At 36.8% G+C, this 21,970-nt stretch overlaps 1 protein-coding gene across 3 annotated transcripts; it reads right to left on the bottom strand.

Moving 5' to 3' along the window:
• Positions 1 to 272: 272 nt before the first annotated feature.
• LOC116247352 (uncharacterized) lies at positions 273 to 20,943 on the bottom strand. Of its 3 annotated transcripts, XM_031619500.2 has the most exons (14): positions 20,634 to 20,941; positions 16,339 to 16,391; positions 13,761 to 13,929; positions 13,617 to 13,680; positions 12,319 to 12,398; positions 12,020 to 12,173; positions 11,667 to 11,728; positions 8,319 to 8,387; positions 6,510 to 6,568; positions 6,100 to 6,181; positions 3,489 to 3,538; positions 3,135 to 3,410; positions 1,907 to 1,965; positions 273 to 653 (listed from the first exon to the last, which is right to left on the bottom strand). In XM_031619500.2, exons 1-13 carry the CDS (start codon positions 20,778 to 20,780, stop codon positions 1,947 to 1,949), a joined length of 1,284 nt encoding a protein of 427 aa, XP_031475360.1. In that variant the 5' UTR covers positions 20,781 to 20,941; the 3' UTR covers positions 273 to 653; positions 1,907 to 1,946. The 3 variants fall into 3 exon arrangements, 1 of the variants encoding a protein (XP_031475360.1); XR_004170848.2 differs by lacking the exons at positions 273 to 653; positions 1,907 to 1,965 and adding an exon at positions 6,326 to 6,399 and having other exon boundaries at positions 3,318 to 3,410; positions 20,634 to 20,943; XR_004170849.2 differs by lacking the exons at positions 273 to 653; positions 1,907 to 1,965; positions 3,135 to 3,410 and adding an exon at positions 6,326 to 6,371 and having other exon boundaries at positions 3,484 to 3,538; positions 20,634 to 20,943.
• Between the last annotated feature and the right edge of the window lie 1,027 nt (positions 20,944 to 21,970).

Here is a 21,970-nt window from a genome sequence, read left to right as displayed (position 1 = left end):
AATTTTTTCTCCAATCAATCCAAGAAAAACAGAGAGACAGTTACTAGTAGCATTTGCTGCACTTGAGCTAACCAAGGTTCAGGATATGCTACAAACATTCCTGGCATAGTTGTTGCATATAAATACACGGCACACCTAGAAACACAAGCAAACTCACTGCAAACAGTGAGCAACTAGAGTTGAAACTGCTTCCTCCTGCTGCTGAGAACAAGTACATGCATATCCAAAGAAGGGAGACAAGAGGGGGAAAGAAACTATCATGCACTCCCAAGTGCAATCATGGCATGCACTCTTGTTATATATCTGCATATAAACCCAGTAGATACACCTACAAGCTCAAAAGAACCACACCGAACAGCAGGACTAACTAGAGTGAAACTGCTAACTAGAGTTGGAACTGCTTTCTCATGTAGCCAGAAAACAAGTGCACGTACATCCAAAGTGATCTGAGTACCCTTAAAAAGAAAGGGGAAAAAAATCCTTACAGATTGTTTAGAGCAGTGTGTTACACAGTTCTTGTACCTTTGATGTGGCAAGATATTCTTATAAGTGCAGAAGAGACGAAAGGCAAGTGTACCCACTAGGCATTTCATTAGAAACAGCTACCTCCTCCAGCAGGGATCAAAAACTCCGACCCATGGAAAACCAGGCATCTGAAATAAAGATGAAATTCAATTTAGTGACCAGAAAGTTGATGACCACCCGAACTGGTCAAAGCACAAAGTATGAGAAAAAATCATTCTCCAATATTGAGAGCAGAAATGTCTCCTTCACTGTAGAAAATATAGCTAAATAGAAAATTGGTTCCCTTTGTGCTACTCTTTTGGACCATTAGCCACAGTTTCAAACATGCAAATTCTCATGCAAATCCATTTTCAAGATAACGTCTTAAGGAATGTGATACTTGATATTAACATTTAGCAATAAAGTTCTTATAAATGTTATTCAAGAAAATATAGACGTTCCCTAGTATGAGCTACTTCCACCGTGACGTCACCTTTCCAAGAACATGTAAAATGTTCAATAATTTTCTAAACAATCATTTGGACTTTCTGCTCGACCATTGATATGTGATCACACTTGATATTTAAAAGTTGGGAGAATGAGAATGGATCGTTCAACATTTAGAAAAGGAAAAACATTTCCGGATATGAAGTCAGATCAGCAAAATCGTTGCCAAGAACTTGCTACGACTTTCTACATTCTTTGGGAATGATCAACCATGTATACCATCATTTTGACAAGGCACTCGGAGAATAACTGGGTGCCTGATGACCCCTAGACACTTCATGGCCTTGGCGTATTACTGCACTAGCAAAGTTATTTTCTTCAGGAAAAAAACCTTCCACCAATTAGAGAAACACATGGCATTAAGACTAGCAAGATTAACTTCCAGACACGCCATTATGCTAATCTGGTAACTTTTTTTCAGTAGTTGCCATCTGACTTTTTGTCCACAGGATTCCAGGATAATTGTCTTTTCAGACTTTCAGGAAAAAAATTGCAACTAGAAGAAACTACAATTTGCTCCTATTAGAAAATGGAAGCATGAACAAAATTAAGTACACAAAAAAGCTGCATTTCCGTGACATAATCAGAAGTATGCACATGCATCGCAAGCAAAATATATAATTACTTATTTTGCAGCATTTGTCACTAACACAGAAGAGCAAAAGCCTGTGCTAGAATTTGAAATGACTGCACAAGAGTAGCAACTTAAATAATTTGACATAGTAAATGTATATACTCTCAGCAGTTATGGTAGCTGATGCAGAGACAGAAAAAAGCAACATGTAACAGGAACATATTTCATGTTCCTACTCAAATTACCAAAAACAATATCCAGAAGCAACTATTAAATGAAGCCACAGAAACAAGATGCAGAGATGCTCTCCCCAAAAGATACCTTCACACTCTCGAAATCAACTCCAAACTGACGAAGCAAGCTAATGTCTGTCATGGCGTCTGCAATTGAGAGATACATGATTACTTCAAACTTCAAAGTCATAAAACTAAACCAATTAACGACAGTGTCTACCTAAGGTCCCATTTGATGGCAGGGTAAAATTTTAAGATTACCATGGAAAATTGTTCATGGTGAAAAATCGGACCTTCCCAGGCCCGACTTTTTTCCAGGGTAAAATTACCCTGATCCATCGAATTTGGCAGGGTAATTTTCCTTGTGTTTAATTTGAGTATGAAAAGCCGTACAAAAACAGCAAGTTTCCCCCGATGCACAGTCAAATCGCTGTTTGCATCAAACGGGGCCTAAATGTCAGGAAGATAACACCTCGAGGTATCTCTAAGACTCATTTTTTACCGCATTCAAACAGCCCCCAGCCAAGGGATATAGGTAAGCCAATCAAATATTAACAGTCAGACAGTTACTTATTTTTGAAATTATGCATGTTTGTGGAAGCCTGATCACAATTGACCAGAGCTTGTCTACACTAGTGTCCTTTTTTTTTTTTCGTTTCTCTTTGTTCATGTCAACGACGAATATCAGAAAATCAGGCCTTCAAATTATTCAGCAAGAGAGAAGAAACATCTATCCGCTAGAGAAAAATTTATATACTAATGATGGATGGCATTGTGATAATCGGACTTGCTTCAGAAAAATACTTTCTAAATATTTCATTATTTTTGCCGGGGGCAGCTGCAGTAATATCTACAGAATTGGATTCTACTCAATCCAACATTCCATGTGCAGTTCTGAAGTTTGCATGAATGTGAATAAGCATCCATTCAATATTATATTCAATAAAGCAACCCATTTACGATCAAAACTACCAGATATTGTAAACCAAAATTCCATCTTGAAATTAAATCCAAACTGAAAACTCAAATAGAATCCAATGAAACAGATTGTGTCTACATGACCAAAGGCGGAGCTAGGAGCACTGGCGGGGGCCATGGGCTCCATGAGATTTTGAAAAACAAAACTTTCTTAGTGAACATTATCAAATGTCAATTTGCCCAATGTAAAAATTTGAAAAATATATTTAACCCCTCTGAAAAAAATTGCAGAAGTTTACTTGAAAATTTTCAATGCCCTAAAAGAATCCTGGCCCTGCCTCTATAAATGCCTCATGTGATGTTTGCACAATTATGTCCATGAAGTTCAACCCACTTACCTGTGACGATCACTTCTATCACGATCATAGTCCCGCGAGTATTCCTTTGATCTAGAACGAGACCTTCTACGACTTCTAGAATCATAATTACGAGATCGTTCTGATTCTCTGCCCCGGTCCCTATCATAGCTCCGTTCACGATCATAATAACGATCATGATCCCTGCTTCGGCGATCATAATCCCTGCTCCTTTCCTTATTATCACCATGCTCATCCCTTTCACGATCACGATCCTTGCTTGTGGCTCTGTCACGATCTCCGCTTCGATCTTTTGATCTGAATTAACAATTCAAGAAATATTTGCATCATCGTAATGTTCACCATCTAAGGGAAAGAAAACTTGATGTTATTTACCTTCTATCGTCATCGACTCGGTCTGGCTTTCGAGCTTTGGTTCTCTCTTCCTGAAGTAAATATAATACAATACACCCATTTATATCCAAAAAACATAACAAAGGCACTCAAGCAATCCAAGACACATCTATTAATGTAAAAAAAGATGATGCAGACCACCCACCATATAACAAATTCAAACTGTCAACAGCAAGCACCAACTTCCACAATCAATATTATGATAATGCCACCAAATTTACAGAGTTCAACTTCTTTTCCGAGACAAAACCATTACAATTACTGATATCAGCACAAATACCAGTTATAGAAAGTTAGAAACCATAGATGTTGGAGCTAAATTTCAGATTGCAGATTACTTATTACCAATAATATGAATACTGTTAATAGGACCTTTGGTGAAGCCCTTTTGTTATATAACTTTTGCAATTTTGTAAAGGAATCAAAGGCATGTGATAGCTGACAAAGGAAGCACAAAATTACAGAACTGTTACCTAAACAAGTAGTCATATCCGGCTGCAAGCCCTATATGAAATTAAGTGCCAACATTTCCAATAGATGGTGGAGCTGCTATTCAGATCACAAACTATTTATTACCAATAAAAAGAAAACTGTTAATAGGAGTTTTTCTGAAGCCCTTCTGTTACATTGTTCGTGATTTTCGATGAACTTTTTAGATAATAAAGGAACCAAAGGCATGTGATAGCTGACAAAAGAAGCACAGAAGGACAAGCATCTGTTACCTAAAAAATTAGTCATATCATGCTCCAAGCCGCATATCACATGCAGTGCCAACATTTTCAAGTACTGTACTCAAAATGCATGTGCATGATAATTCATTGAAGAAGAATAATAGGGACATCTGGTCAAGCAACCTTTATGCATAGATTTATGCCATGGCTCAAAAAATAGAAACATTGGTCTCAACACAGCTTTCAACCGCGCTATGGAAAGTTTTATATCTTGTATGCAATTTGCACTTTAAATGCATGAAGCCTAACATAAAATGTATCCTTCCCTTGCCGAATTGACAATCAAGTTTCCTTATTCAGAGCACTTCCAAGATATTTCTCTTCCCTACTTCCCATTTGACATGCTTATGTAAGGTATCTGTATCACTTCCTGCCTGTTCTTGCTTCCCATATTTGGCAACTTTGCTTCCAACTTCAAATTACTCATGTCCAGTTTATATTGTAAGACAAGCGTGCATTACATGAGAAAAGTCATCGAGTTGAAAAAATATATACATTTAACTTAAATGCTGAACCATCTCAAGGTTTGAGAAATCACAAAAAATCAGGTGTTTTAAGCATTCCTGTAACAAACATTGCTTATCAAAACAAGAAGAATAAAATATGTCAGCAAATTTCTCATTCACCTCACCAAGAGCATTTTCATCGTCAGATGGTTGCACATGCAGACTGACAGAATGTATGAATAAACGACACCATAAGCACCACGCATACATATGCAAATACAATTCTCAACAACCACAAGTTCATATCATATTGAAATAATAGTTAGCGTACCAACAATTTGAAAGAGGAAAAACATGTTTTGATATGCGAAATCACAGGCCAAGGATTTAGTTATGCTCCTCGCCACTTTTGTATCAATAGGAATAAATGAAAACTCGGCATTGAATACCAGAGCTAATTTGCTCAGTTACTATGATCAAATGAACAGCAAATTTACCAATGTGTGAGCCACAATATTTCTAAAGGATGTCATGCCATGTAAAACCACAGCAGCGTGCTTCTAGCATTATACAATAGCTCCTAAGATTATCAATGCAATATCTACACATTAAAATTTTAAGAGACTTTCAGCATAATTTCACAAAGGCTCCCAATTCGGTCATGCGAGAATGGCCATTCGTTTATAAAAACCCATACATCAGCAATTAGAACCAGCAACTCAAATGACAGAATGGTCGACATTCATAAGAAGTAAAAGCTGTATATGAAGAAGTGAAGAATGCTGACTGAGAACCAATACTGCACACATAGAAATGACAGCTGAACTATTAATACAATGAAAACTAAAACAAACCAATTCTGGTTTTGACATGTTCATAACCATGACAATAACGAACTCTAAACAGAGATGACCTGCTCAACCTGAGCATGGATTGATGTTCAACAAGTACCCAAATTCCGGGCAGTTCGCTTATGCCAACTGCAACTCAAACAACTTTAAATCACCTTTAAAATCTAACCTCTGTACCAAAATCTAAGAAGAAGTTTAATACTATAATGAAGTAATGAACAAACGAATAGGAATAAATGGGATAAACTAATATTGGAAAATAAAGTTCATCAACTCCATATTAGAGTTCAGAAGCAACTGGAATCATTCAGAAAGGGCAGCAAAAATTACACTAACAATTAAATAAACAACCCTACGCACTATCTTAAAAATTTAAAGAATAAAATGACAACAGTGAACAGTGTACCCAGCATCAAGAGGAAAACAAATTAAACAAAAATATAAAACATGATATCATAAAACATGTCTGCAACTGTTAACAGGGAACACGGATTTGCATGTATATATGTATAGAGAGGGAGAGGGAGAGAGAGAGTCAACAAATAAATACCATAAAGAATCTTACTTTAAGTTCCGCTAACTTCTCCCGGATTTGCATGTACCCAAGATGAAGCTTTCCACCAAAATGATCAGCCAAACGACGATCACTAAGAACAGCAACAAAACCAAACAAGCAAAACATCACTATATAATTCATGTATTCATAAAGCTTCTCATGCATGCAAAAGTGCTCATTGACCCCATAAGTTTCAATAATCATAATCCATAAGCATAAAATGGAAAACACGCACATTCTGAAGCTGCAAAAGTTTTCCCCGTAAAACTGGGCCCAAAAGCCTGCTGGTAACAAGGAGGTATAACGCGCCTGGTCAAAAGCTGAAGAACTTGAAGCATCCAAAAACTACTACTTTCCGATGCCCTCTAAAAATTTAAACACAAGCACAGTTTGTAAAAGGGCATGAATTAGAACCTCACCTGTCATAAACACTCAAAAATGCTCCACATATGTCACAGACACGTAACTTCTGATCAGTCTGCAAAATGAAGTCCAAAATCAATAACATGAACAAATCCAGATCAAACAACAGACTGCAAAAAAGCATAACAATGAGTAATATTTTGAGTAGTTTGCAAGAGATCCTAATTCATCAATTACCTATAAACAGCACCTCATTTTTGCTGATTCCATTCAGCCATTGGTTTTTATCATACACGGACAGGACATTCTTTGATGTTTATATTTCCTTATGCAAACAGCATGAATCAAATGGTTTCATGTTCAATCAGAGCATAAGTTGAAGAGTTATACTAATTTCATCATAAAAGATGAACCTAACACTATCATTACCTTGGCCGGGTATATGAAATGCATCAAAAGATCACTAAAGAACAAATCGACAAAATTGTTTTGCCACACCATGCTTGCCTCAATTTGGTTGCCGATTCTTTAGGGGTGTTTTGAAAATTTCCCCAAATTTGAACAAGCTTCTGTTGGCCTAAAGCACTTACTTCTGGCTTAAAGGTTTATGAGGTTTGCTTCAGTGGTTGACCACTTGACGAATTCAGTCCTAACGTCTTCAGACAGAATTCCCATTTTAAAGTTCTGGACGTTGCACCTGCTAAGTAAAGTGTCGTTTCATGGACGTGTAACTTATGGGATATCTACATTCAGTTGCCAGCTTGAAGATAAATCCATAAAATGATGCATCTCCATGTAAGAACACTTGCTTCCAACAGCTTAAAACCCAAAGTATAAAACACACAGAGATTGAAGATGAAAATTCGATGAAGAAGGATTATCACAAAAGAAAAGGTAAATCTATTTCCAACTTTAGTGATTGGATCTCACATATGAGGATGCAAGTTATAGATCTGAAAAGAAAGTGTTGGGGATCTGTATGAAAATTTCTGGCAGTCATCAAATCCAAACAACGCTATACCTAAAAAACTTTAGCGTATAGTTAACAAATATGCCTTTGGGTGAACTCAGTTGTATGTGATTCCTCTCTAATCTGAATGTGTCTGATGCATTGCCAACTGTGAATCTTTCCTATCGGCTTGATTGTTAATTATTTTACAAATAATTTCCTGTGTTATCCATCACCCAATTCCAATTACTATTCTTTACTTTTCTAAGCAAGGAATTTACCATCTTCGTCTTAGGGTGAACACCACATATTTAACAACATTTGACAGAAATCAGTCAATCACCACTAACTAAATGCACCAAACTTGTAACAAAATAAATTCCCAAATCCACCAAATTCAGCTAGTGTTGGACATCTGCATAAAAATCTCTGTAGTCCCAAAATAGTTATATTTAAGTGCTATACTAAGAAACATTAGCATATGCTTCATATTTTTCTATGCACTCAGCAGCATGCAATCCTTCCATAGACCAAATGTGTTTCATATCATGAAGTATGACCTTTCCAATCAGCTTGGTTGTCAATCTTTTTAATTTTAACCAGTAATTTCCTGATGATCTTAACAAATTATCTGTCACATAACTGTTGAACTTTAATTTATTATCCATGCAATTTCATGGATTTATGTCATGTTAGATTCAAAAAAATAGATACCATCTTCATCTTAGGGTGAGCCTAATATATTTAACAGAAACCACTAGTAAGGAACCAAGTGGTAACAAAATTAAGTTCACAAACCCATGAAGCAAGATAACTTTTTCATTTTCCACCTTTTATTCTAACCCCACACCAAGTGTACCAAAGCACAGAAGCAAGACACTAGTTGATCAAATGTAGGAGGAGAGTGAGAGCTTACAATGCGAACATCAGCAGCAGTGTATTTTGTATTTGATGTGTCAAGTACAGGCTCTTGCCTTGCACCCAGCTGAAGAGGAAAAATAGTAAGCGGCAAGAAAAACAGTACTGTTGCGGACATAACAATAGACATAATAGACAATTGAGGACCACCATTTATTCACTTTATTCAATTACATTCTTAAAAGTCAGACAAGTGCAACAAACACGTGTATTTATTCATGTTTATGAAACAACTGAAATATTATGTTATTTCCATGAATTTGGTGGACAAGATTTCTCTTAATGGTTGGTCAGATGCAGCAAATTCAAGAGTAAAATGAGCTCAGCAAGCTATGTCATTACATGCTTGTGGCAGAACACTTGGACGACTAGCTTTTCAAATCAGAGAGAAAACTTCCTTTTCCAATATAAGCATATGCAGATATATACAAGAGAAGCCTTCTCTCTCTCCCCCCCCCCCTCTCTCTCTCTCTCTCTCTCTCTCTCTCTCTCTCTCTCTCTCTCTCTTATCTATGAAATGCATGAAATGAATTTTTGTCGCCATCCATTTGTTGCATATCATTTTCTGAAACATACAGGGAAGTTGTCTTTAGGTGGACTATCAATATTTATTTTTTTCATTACCATGCATTAACTGTATGATCATCCAGATAAAAAATGCTTAGTCATAATAGTATATACTAGGGTCTCCTTTCCTTAGTTTACAAGCAGCCAAGCACAATAGAGTTCTGTCCCAACTCTCCATCCTTGTGCTTCTCTTACTGCACGGGTTTTCCTTCTGGATGATCACCCAGCTCATTAGTGCACCATGTACATTCCACTTAGCACAGCTGCCAATTTTCATCTTCACTTCAAAAGATCACACACTCCCTGATTCTCTTTTCTGCGGTGAGATTATTGTCATCCTGACTTTTAAAGGTGTAACAGAACTCATTATTTTAAAGTGTGATCAATCGGTTCTAAACTTTTACTCAAATGTTGTAACAGTTTTACTATTGGATTAGTTACCACTGATGCTACTGCCTGGCTGTGTAGCTAGATCATCATGGATTTTAGGCTTCCCTCACTCCTTTATCTGTGGTCCATTAATACGAATAAAGAGGTGGTCCTTGGATATCATTGTAATGGTGTAACAACTATAAGTGCCAAACTAGCAATTAGTCACCCAGACAGGCTAGGCACCAGCCATCTACTCCCTGCCTCCAAGTCAGGAGGACCCATTTGAGGGACTAGTTAGCGGACTTGGTCTGTCTAATCATTGCAGTAGACCTTCTACAAGAAAAAAGCCATTCTCATATATCAAATATGACTTTCCTATGTGTGTATATGTTCTTCAACACACACACACAGATATACGTACATGCATATACGTGCACATGTGTATATATCACAGCCACAAATATTGTTCCCGGATCTAACAGTGAGATTTTTCTCAGGTATTTTCTGGAAAATTTGTTTTCCTAGGGAAAATATTGTCAAATTTTTCAAAAATAAGAACATCCAAATTTCGGGTAAAAATAAAATAAATGAAAAACTGAAAAGAAGACAAAAAAAAAACAAATAGTGTGATAAAAACAATATTCTAATAACGATCAAAATGATGATAAATAATTTAATTTAAGCTTATTTTAATTAATGATGATATTAACATTAAAACAGAGAAAAACGAAAAAAATGTGAAACTTATTTTCACGTTTTTTCAAGGCATCAGATTTTTTTCATTTTTTTTTTGTTAATATGCAAATATTTCCTATCATGTCTATTCCCATTCTCTTTCTAAAACATGAACATCACTATAGTGTACATACTTCTATGCTCTAAAAAGTAAGCTCTACACCTGTAAATTTTAGGTCTGCTTCCCTCCTTATTAATTTATTTGAGTCGATTGATTTAGAATCTTAGACCGGATCAAACTTAGTAGTACAACTAACATTTTAGAATCTTGACCAACTTCTGATTTTGACAACTAAGTTCTTGCACAGTAACCACTCTTCACCATTTGCTCATCCTAGTTTTTGCTTGATATTATTTTATTTGATGCTAGCAAAAACCAATCTAGTTTTCCACATTTTGGCACTAAAAAACTATGTGCCATGTTAGCTTGCCAATCAATGATCTCAGGCCAACTATGTCAAAGTGGAAGGTGCAGGTGCTAGTGTAGGTGCAGGTGCTAGTGTAGGTGCAGATGCAACATTTTCTAAAACAATTAGGTGTGGTTGTAGCAAAGGAAGTCCCTCTAAGCTTTTTTCAATGGTAAAAGAAAATCTTCTGCAAGTTACAAAGGAAGTTTCTATAAATAGTCAAACATCTTTGTAACTTATCAAAAAGGAGAAGGTTCCATACATAGTATAAGACATAAAGTCTTCATTAATTATCAAAAAAGAGAATATTTTTAGAAATTCATTGCAAAACCAAAAAAAAAAGGAAGGACTGATTGTTCCCCCAAAAAAAAGAGACTGTAATGCCCCTATAAGTATTTCTTTCTCTCTCCCCTCCCCCAGTAACTATGACCCTGCACTGCAGCCTTAGGTGTGGTTGTGGCAAAGGAAGTCCCCCTAAGCTTTTTTCAATGGTAAAAGAAAATTTTCTGCGAGTTACAAAGGAAGCTTCTATAAATAGTCAAACATCTTTGTAATTTATCAAAAAGGAGAAGGTTCCATACATAGTATAAGACATAAAGTCTTCATTAATTATCAAAAAAAGAGAATATTTTAGAAATTCATTGCAAATTACTAAAAAAAAAGGAAGGACTGATTGTTCCCAAAAAAAAAGAGACTGTAATGCCCCTATAAGTAACTCTTTCTCTCTTCCCTCCCCCAGTAACTATGACCCTGCACTGCAGCCACCTCCCCTTAGGTAAGCTTCTACTTCTTCTGCTTCTTCATCTTCTTCTCCCACCACCTCCCCTTTAGGTTCTCTTCCTCCTTCTCACTGTTACCGCACCCAAGGAACACCCGCAGTCACAACCTTCTTTGAGGTGTAAGACAGTGTGCAGTGTAGGTGATGTGCCCATGTGACATAGCTAGCCAAGAAGTCAGAATTAGATCCCAAGCATAACAGGAGCCTCAAAGGTAAGCCTCTAAAGTTTAACTAAAAACAACCGATCACTCACTAGAGTAAACCATGAGATAGCGACCTCTGAAATACTTGTCCTAAAACAGACAACCTATTATCTGATGCCGTCAAATCCAATAAACCAAGTCCACATCATGAAAAATGTGTGCAGCAGAAATTTTGTGTGCACATACATACATGTCTACATGCATGTGCGTGTGTGGTAAAAAGCGGGCAGAGAGCAGATTCAGAACAATATTGTAAGCCAGTGACATCTGAAACAGAAAGAAACCTTCTTCAGAGCCTCAGCCTCTTCCAACGCTTTTTGTGCCTCATCCACCATTCCTTGCTCACCTGTGTAACACAAAACAAGTCATTAAAAACCAGCAATCATATCCATTAAGATAACGCATCCTACAAATAGTTCTGGTCGATGTGACAACCAGCACGTACAGTGCACCCCTCATAAGGTAGTCATTCTTTTCAAAATCACAGTTGATCTAACATACTATCCAGTGGAAATAATTTGTAAGGAAAACTAATGTGGAACTCTGACAGTCATTACCATCCCAAACTGACTCTAAGAACCTCTCTCAAGGACATAGCTAAACAGAGCTGCCACTATGCCATATATCATGCACTCACCAAGATCCTCTGCCTTCTTCAGCTTCTCATTTATCATTTCTTGAGTACGAGCATCTGGAGGAGGTATAGGCAATGGGGCAAGACTTGGAGGATTTGCAAGAGGCTGTGGTAGTGAGGCTCTGTCTTTATTAAAGGCATCCAATAAAAGCATAGACTGCAGCACAAAATGACGTAAAAAATGAATTTTCCCAATCATGAAACACTGATATGGTGAAGAATTTGTGCTTCAAGGAAAGGATAGTCGATCCAGCTGAATAACTAAAAGCATCAAAAAAAAAAAATCAAAAAAGAAGATAGACCTGCTTGTCAGCTCTTTTGGTTCTGAGCTCTTCCACTACTTCCAAAGCTCTTATCTTACTGTCAGTTTTCCCTTCCAAATCTGTTAAGGAAAGAAGAAAAGTTTCACAACACGAGATTTTCCAAAAGAATTCAAAATAAATGAAGCCAAGGATGACCATGAACTATAAAGTTTGCAGACAATGGAAGCCAAAATTTAAACTATGAATACATGAACTCATGAATAATGATTGCCTCCAGCCTCTCCTTGTCCTTATCAAAATTCCAACTACGAAAAGCTTCTTTTCTCTCTCTGTCATGCACGCACACACCACACACACACACAAGCATGCACGCATATGTACATACATACAAAAATACTTTTAGAAACAAAAAAAATAAAAATACATGACTCTGTGTTTTTTGGAGTAATGAAACTTTTGTATTGTGATCTTCCGACTGATCTAGTAGGAAACATATGTTAAGCCGGCCATTATCCAGGTTTAAATGTGACCTAAAAGCAATGAGAGTTTCAGCGGCTCTTATGAAACCAAAATTTTATAGTGAAAAAATCATGTTTTTTTTAATAAAAATTAATTTGAACCAACACATGTATCACATAAATAATTAACAACAAATACATTAGCAGATTGAGATTGCATGGATGCATAAATACATCTCATAGTTTCCTTTACATTAAAGAACATAAAATTATGGCGATCACAAAAAAAAACTACATCTGCCTTCTTGAGTCCAATCACAGGAGAAACCAGGCAATTTGACAATAGGTTTTTTCACTCTGGTATACTTGTTCAGTGCACGATGAATATCTATGTTTCTATCCATGTGTTTATAAAATACGCAAAGACCCAAGCATTTTAACTTCAATGACCATTTTTAAATACAAAAACCATTTGTAGGTGGAATCATGTGCTAAACAAATGAGCTGCACCAGAATCATTGAGAATCATTATCTGCTAAAGTGCAAAGGCTGAGAAATACCCAGGCAGCAAGAAATGGCACTCTTTTCCTATTGCCAAAACAAAAGTTATTGGAGGATATCCAAGACTGTAGTAATTGAGGCAAAACAACCAGAGTTGTGCTCAACTCCCCCCCCCTTTTCCCCCAAAAGAAAATAACTTCCATAAAAGCAAAATGAAAAAGTAACATCCCCATTGTCATGACGAAGTACCATCCCAAGGTTAAATAGTAAATTATAGGATGGCCCTCACTTTAAGCAAATAATGATACCAAATTATTCCTAGACCACAGCCATGAACGGAATGATCTTTCAATACGCAGGCATATGATTATGGATTACCAAAAGCATCAGCTTCTTTCAGCTTTTCCTTAATCTGCTTTGACAGCTCGAGCACCTCAGGCGTCTGCAAATTTCGCCAAGAAGTTTAGTTTGTTGGTAGCAAGAAACAATCAAGAACAATGCTGAAAACAAATTCACCATTACCTGAGTGACGTCAGAGACAGATATTGCTATTGCAGCCTTTGCATCATCATCTTCAAGACGCTTAAGCGCCCTTGAAATTTTCCTATCACACTCAAGGATAAGCCTCTCAATTACATCTTCTAGATCTCTTTCATAATTATCAACACCCTTCTTCCTAGCTTCCTCATACCTGGAAAAACTTGCTAAGGATTTTTTTCATTTTTCAAAGGGGTAAAATCCTCAAAACATGTGTGACTAGATAAACTATGTCATACAACTTCCCTGTGAAGGAACGAACACACACTTTTGAGAAATGCATCAGGGCCTGGGGAATAGTAGGAACTAGGAACCACGTATCCACAAAAAAAGAAAAGGTGAGCTTCACAGTAAAGATCAAACTAAGAATATTCAGATGACCATACGAATGGTGCCCATTTGAAATTACACATTTTTTTTAACTCAGGAAATGCTTCACATGGATACAGACTTGACAGACTGAATCTAAAGGCTTGTGATTTGAGCCGTATGGTCTTAGCATTGCATATTAATAATGTACAATCAGTGGGCCACCATCCACGTTGCTCATAGGGCATGATTTGGCTGCATAGAAGGACTAGAGGCATGGAAACAAAGACTGATCCTACTACCTATGGAAGGACAATAGCCTGGGAAAACAATCTCAAAAGAAGCTTCTTGCTAGTGCTTTGCCCAACCACTTAATACTGTGTTGTTATGGTCAAGAAGCTGCCTCGAAGTGGCTCTCTATGTAACATGGGTATGGAAAACTGGCTGGCGTGCCTTGTTGATACACCATTTTTTAGACATGGTTAGCCATATGCTGGGGATCTGGTCTGGATCAAACCTGATCCAATACTTTTAACTCTTTCAGTTAAAAGTGTTGACTGAAAGTCTGTAACTTTCGAAGTCAACTGATTGCCACTCCTTTGTTTGTCAAAAACTCCTCCATCCTTTTTACTTCTAGCACGTCTCTCTCTTTTCCATTGCTGGTTGTCATGAGCGATATGGTTGAGGCCAACAGTGACAATCTCAGTCCCCAGCTTGATCAAATTGCTCAATGACATAATGTTGCCTTGGTCCTCAAAGAATTTCAGACAGGCAGTTTTGTGGTGCTCCATCCAGAAGCCCGCAAGCAGGAGAAGGATATGAAGAAGTAACTAGAAAGTTCACATTTCCCCAGCCATCCTACCGGAAAGATCCTCTTATACAAATCTGTAGGTACTCGCTGCCTAAATGAAACCTTTTACAAGGTATGTTTCAGACAATCTGTGAAAATATTCTTAAGTGCCATTTATTTCACGGCAAATCCCTGGGAGAATTACACAATTTATATTTTTTTGTAGGGCCTCCTAGGGGAAATCACTTTTTTGTGGGTAATCAGTTCATCGGCATTAAAGAATCCAAACTGCAGCAACCTGCCGTGACCAAGTGTAGCTTCACGCTGGAAGCACTCTGCCATTCAACTTACCAGATTAAAATTGCCATGGCTGTTTCCTCTGGCAGACTTCCTTTTTAGCATGTAGAAGGTTCGTTTTTAGGTGTTCTTGGTTTATGCATTAGTAATAATAGTCGTTGCATTTGTTAGTTTTGTTGTTATTTAGTGTTCAGTTAAGTTTTTTAATGTTATTATTGTTCAATATTTCCATTCATGTTGTCATTAATTAATATCATTTTTTAGGTTAAATTATTTTAGTGTCAATATTTTTAAACTAGTTTAATCATATTTGTAGGTGGTGCTTGGATGAGTTTGAGGACATGATGCAACTATAAACTTTGCAGCAAACTAGAATTAGGTAAATAAATTCTGTTTTTAAACAAATTACATTTAAATTGAAATTGTTTGAACTTGATCATATCAACTTATGAACTGTTTTGCTTTAATTTTAATTTTTGTGGATTTCATAAATATACCATGCCGTACTCAATACCCACATTTTTTAAAATTACTGTGTCTGAAGACTCTGAACCTGTAATCCCACATGTGACTTAGGTGGCCCAGGATTGACCTTGAAGGTCAAAGACCCTGGTAAAGTGCAGCACCATTATCACTCCAAGGACTTACAAAATAAGACTCCAATAAAGAGTCCTACCTCATTAATATTAACAAAATACAAATGGTATTCTCAGCACAAGAAAGTTGTATCACAACCATAAATTTCAGATTTAGGTTTTTAACAATCAGCAGCAACAGAACAATAACAATATGCACATTACGGAAAGTAAATCACAGGACACATAAACCATTCATCATTTTTCTTTTTGTGAAGGTTACCCTCATTAAAATAATAATAATCTATGAATTAAGAAATGATATATAACATGAGCTAAACATATTCTACTAGAGAACATATCTTAATTTTAAAGAAACATCACACAAAAAGTATCTTTGTTGTGTCTCATACCACATCTGCATCCACGTGACATATTGTGCACATTCAGACAACACGTGACTATAGTCGCAATGTGCACTACCGATATTTATGATACCTAGCAATCATGTAAAGAAGCAGAACTAGCTAAGGAACTTTTGGTGCAGTAACAATCATAAACACAAGTTACAGAAAGAACATAGTAAGGATACTCTTTCCTTAACTGCAAAGAATGCACCTTTGGACAAGGGCCTAAATCCATTTTCTGCAACAAAGATAATGCTTAACAAATGTTAGCCAGAGGAACACGAACAAAACAATCCAAGATTAACAAATATTACACAAACAAAAGATGACCTCCATCAGCACAAAGGCACAGAAAAATATGAGAAAGGGTGTTCAATCAAGCCCAAGACCAAACAATTGACTCTTACAACTACCAAAATCCAAATGAAGCCCAGGAGGAAGGGCTCAGATGGACTGGAAAACAAAAATAGTATGAAGAAGGAAAACAATGGAAACCAGCTGAATATGGGGAAAAACAACAAGGATCTTAAAAAGGCAAGGGCATAAAGATAAACATAAAAATTCCAAATAATACAACAAAAAACTAATACACATCAGTCATCAACTAACATTATTAAAAAAATAAAAATAGAAAAAGTTTATGCACATATAAATGAAATCATATGAGTCAGCGTGCCACCACTAAATCAAGAAATTATTTCAACTGTCTTCAATAGTTTTTTTCACTATTTGATTACTCTGGCACCATTCGATTTAATTACATAAATTAATCAATTTTCGTTAATCAGGCATTTTCCTTCCAAAATATTATTAAGAAATAAGAGGTTAATCTTGTTCACTAGCCTCAAATAAATATGAAAAAGGAAAGTAAACCATCAAGTTAAATGGCATCAAGAGACATAGCATCCCAGAATCTGAAAACTAAATTGGTTCACTTGGATGACTTTGATCAGCACTAATCACCATCTTGGTTAAAAAATGAATAATTAGGACATTACAAGATTCAGTCAAGTAATGCAATGACCCCAACAAATCATCCAAGCTATGTAACATGGGTACATTAATCTTGGTGGAGTACCTGTACAGGTCGGGTGCTACGCAGGTACAGGTATGCCGTTGGACATGGCCCAGGTACGGATCAACACGTACCAGGTACGGTCAACATACCCAGGTCGTGACCATCCAAAAACAGACTCGGTCAATATTGACTGAGTCCGTTTTCGTCTAAAAATTAAAGTTTTTTTTCCCTTTGTTTCTTTTGAAAAACACAAAGCCCTCGACAAAACTCCAGCAAGGGCTCTGTTTTGCTCTTCTACACCATTGTTTGTTGAGGAAGAACTCCAACAACCTCCGGCAACTTCCAACAACCTCCAAGCGACCTCCTGCATCAACTTTTTTCTTTTTCTTGTTGTTCTTACTAGTATTTTTGTTTTTCTTCTTCTACTGGTTTGTAACGTTCATAATCTTCTTTTTCTTCTTTGAAAATCATATTGTCTGCCCTTTCTCTTTTACATTTATATGCAACCATGCTCCACAGTGCCGAGTTATTCCAACATTTTCTGTAACCGGTGCCTAAATCCTATATTTTCTGTAAGTGAGCCATTCCAGTTCAGCATTTAATGCTTGGGTTCCAGTTCCACAATGCTGAGCCATGTTTCGGATGTGAAAATTTGACTGATGTTCATATTTGATTGTCTAGGACTCTAGGGGGCTGCTCAGTTGTCCATATGTTTAGAGTTTTTCATAGGCTTCTTAAACACACTGCTGCAAGAGCCACTGATATATATTTTCTATGTTGTTTATTTGTTTATGCTGATATATATTTTTTATTTTTATATATATTATCTAATTATTTCTTTCTAGTTAATTTTATATATAGATACACACACACACACACACATATATATATATACGGTCGTTCTTCAGCACCCAAGTTTTTTTGAAAATGGTTGTACCCGTACTCATACCGGCACCCGTACCCATGTGACATAGCATCCAAGTTATGAATGGCCAAGCTTTAATGAGGTTAGAAACATGATTCTGCTGAGCCGTAGGTTCATTCAGTGGAATCATTCATGTAGATGATATGTGTATAACACAACAGTCAACAGTAACATACATACATATATATATATATATATATATGATCTTGACTTCTACTGCCTAATTCTATCACTCCCTCATTGAATGCTCACGACATATATCTAGAAAATTTTTACTGTATTACATATCATAAGTATTAATATAATGTACTAAAGATGTAAATTATTTTACTATAAAACTAACCAAATAAAACAAACCAAAGTTGTCCTAACTAGTCAAGCCATCAAGTTGACCCTGCAAGTCATGAGTCAAGGCACTTTGATTTGGATATACGCAATAAGTCATCAGGTTTTCAAACCATAACACAAATCAACCTTAATGACCAAATATTAGGACCAGCAAGATCCAATAACCAATGAAGTTAAATGTAAAGCAATTACGCAACCGATTGATTGAAGGGAACAATGGATCAGATCCAAAAATGTACAAAACAATAAGGTAACGTAGTCATTCAAAAATAATAACTACTGAAATACAACAGGAAAGCACACATTTTCTCATTGCTTCCTTCTTTTCTCATTATTGGTTATACCCACTTGCCTGCAGTTTTAGTTTTTCACCCTCCATGTTCGTAGGTTCGTGGAATGAAAAAAGGAAATTTTGTCTCATTTTCCATTATATGAGACAAATAGGACCTCAAATCTTGGATGGTAAGATCAGCACATATAAAATAGGGTATCAAATTGTACTGGTGGATACATATGTTTCAGCTTATCATTGCAAAGAGCCTGACCAATATGAATCTCCAACATTAGTGTTTGTTCATTTAATTAAAAGATAAGAATAGACCAATCTACCCACTTAGTTCATCGAGCAAATACCGCCCAATTCCGTGTATGCAAAGCAACTGATGCAACACTAAGTTTACTAACATTTTAGGTATATATTAAAGCTACAGCAAGAGTTTCAATTTTTATAACAAGTGCGGCAATATCTTATGCTGCTATGTCCTTTCAACTCTAGAAAAGAAATTAGATCTTGTTATCAAAGAGCATGAAATGGAATGCGGCCTCTGAATATCTAGACCATGGTCCAATCTGTCTCATGGAGCAAGAAAGGAACTAAGTTTCCCTCTGTGAAGTTTCACAACCTACCAATGTGGAGATGCCGAGATGGTAATAAAAAATAGGAACAAACTGATGCAACATTAAGTTTACTAACATTTTAGGTATATATTAAAGCTACAGCAAAATTTTCAATTTTTATATAACATGTTCAGCAATAACTTATGCTGCCATGTTCTTTCAACTCTAGAAAAGAAATTAGATCTTGTTATCAAAGAGTATGAAACGGAAAGCAGTCTCTGCATATCTAGGCCATGGTCCAATCTGTCTCATGGAGCGGGAAACCAACTAAGTTTCCCTCTGGGGAGTTTCACAACCTACCAATGTGGAGGTAATAGAAAATAGGAACAAGAGTTAAGCACCACCAAATAATGACAGAATAAAATCAGCCACCCTTTCCCGTGTTTATTTCATTGTCTGGACCAACAGAAAAAAGAGAAAAAAAAAATCTTCTTTCGCATGATAACAACGTTGCTTCAGCAATCCACCTAAAAACAAATTACTTTCTTGTACAGCAGGAACCAATTCACGGAGTATGATCACAAAAAATTCAGAACATGTCACATAAATTTCCCGAATTCTCAATTCTTCTCCATCAGCCATCGATATTTACAATGACTAAGATCATCCAAAAGGCATGACACAATCTTTCGGTGACAGTGATAACCGGTCACTTCTTTTACATTAGATCCCACCAACACGGTTCAATATCCTATATACTCAATATAATGTTTGCTAATTTTTCTTTGGATTTCGTGCAGCTTGTTGCCATTTCCACATACCTAGTACGTCGGTCGTGCAACCAAAGCATTCGATTTGCCAGTACATGCACAAAAGAGGGACGAAACCACCGAGAAGATGGACCACTTTCTAAGAAACACTCCACAAATTACCTTCCTTGGAAACAATATCTACCGTTGATAACCAAGCCAGGTCTGATCGGTAAGCCCCAGAATTTATTCGCAAACTCCACTAACCCCATAGTTTTTGTCGACCTCCAGATTAATACAACCGTTCCAATTACATTTTCCTTTATCCTACCCAGGGCTTCATATTCTCGTGAAATAAAAAAACATGCAATCTACAAGTACGACCGCAAGACGCAAGTAACGCAAACCAAATTTCATCCTTTCTAGGGCCACACTGGATTTGATATACCAAGGCTTCCACTATGTTCTAGTATAAGCCAGATCAATCTAAAAAGCCTAACAAAATCCCATCACATCCGATGGAACGCCTCAAATTGAAAATAAACAAAAAAACGGTATAACTTTTGAACCGAACAAAAGAGACATGAAGGGTGTTGCGCGTACAGTCAATTGGAAAAGCTCGTGAGGGCAGAGGCCGACGAGGAAGAGGCGGCAAACGTCTCGGTCATAATACTTGCGATTCACCTCCCTAACATCACCATTTCTATTGGCCCCCATCAGCACGTCCAATTGCTTCCGCAGCGCCTCCATGGCTACCTTCCTCCCCCCTCCTCCTCCTTCTTCTCCCTCCTTCTTCTCCGATGATTCGGTCCTTACCCGTCGTCGTCTTCTTCCTCCGCCTCTGATTCACCTCCCCTCGTCGCCCTAGGGTTACGTTTCGGGACTAGGAGACATCGGACGAACAAAAATATCGAGACCGAGCCCGGAGGGCCGAGTAGGGTTTTGGTTTTTCCTGAGGGCCCGGTTGTGTCCAACCCGAAAAGTCCTTTTCGTCCCTACCTTTAATCAATTTTACGTCCACTTCAGCTCCAACGAATCGGGAAAAAGTAAAAATCGACGTTCACTCGGTCATGTTCGCATATTTACGCGTAAGTACCTCTACAATCTCAATATTTTAATTTTCTTTTTCTGTTCAAATCTTATCGTATAAACGTCATTGTAAGATAACTTGACAAAGAAAATCAGCATCGAATTGGTAGTGCGAAACTTTACGAAAATGCTAAATTGGATAGCAAGTGGTTTCTTTATGTTTTATTTTTCTCAAGCGTTTCATTGGGCTCTTATAAAGTTTAGGATAAGGATATCATGGAATCTTATTTGGATTATATGTAGCAAATATCATACCTAACTTTTGAAATAATAATCTAGAAGCTTCAACTTAGATTCAGATCAAATTTTTCATTATGTTCAAGTTATTGGTCTTCATGATTTATTTTCCCTTGAGAAAATGTCGTCTTTAAATTGATCAATCCATTGGATATATTCAAACCGTTCGATTATATACTCAGTTGAGTATGAAGAACGCTTTGTTAAGATTGCATTTTAACTATATGAGCAAGCCGCATTGGTTCGAGAGCATGAACGCCAACAAGGGCGGAGCCAAGGAGGGGCCGACATGGGCCAAGATTCCCTTCAATTTTAAAATAAATTATAAATTTTCATTCAGCTACGATGAAAACTTTGGAAATTATATAAAAAAACTTAGCTTCGCCCTGATGTCAATCCAGTCGTGCCAATGGGTAGTATACTAATCTTAGCTAGTATGGGAAGCCCACACCAGACATCGATGCAGCCGAATCAGTTAAACAATTTTTAAGGATACAATGTAAGGCCTCATAGACATGCATTTCAATAAAACTTTCGTAATAGATGTGTGAGCGAGAAAGAGAGCAAGAGACACACACACAATCGTATTCTTGTTTTCTCCTCTGCTTCTAAGT

This window comes from Nymphaea colorata, chromosome 2 (assembly GCF_008831285.2).
Source record: "Nymphaea colorata isolate Beijing-Zhang1983 chromosome 2, ASM883128v2, whole genome shotgun sequence".
In the NCBI taxonomy this organism is placed as follows: Eukaryota; Viridiplantae; Streptophyta; class Magnoliopsida; order Nymphaeales; family Nymphaeaceae; genus Nymphaea; species Nymphaea colorata.
The sequence above is the reverse complement of the archived record's forward strand: the minus strand, read 5'-3'. Positions and strand labels throughout refer to the sequence as shown.

Bases quoted from the DNA above. Each gene is read 5' to 3' on its own strand.
- LOC116247352 (XM_031619500.2), bottom strand. From the start codon at position 20,780: ATGGAGGCGCTGCGGAAGCAATTGGACGTGCTGATGGGGGCCAATAGA. The intron at 13,930-16,338 runs GTATCCTTACTA...AAGTTTTTCCAG, and splicing joins TCTTTGCAGTTAAGGAAAGA to GTATGAGGAAGCTAGGAAGA. The intron at 12,399-13,616 runs GTAATCCATAAT...TTTCCTTAACAG, and splicing joins GAAAGAAGCTGATGCTTTTG to ATTTGGAAGGGAAAACTGAC.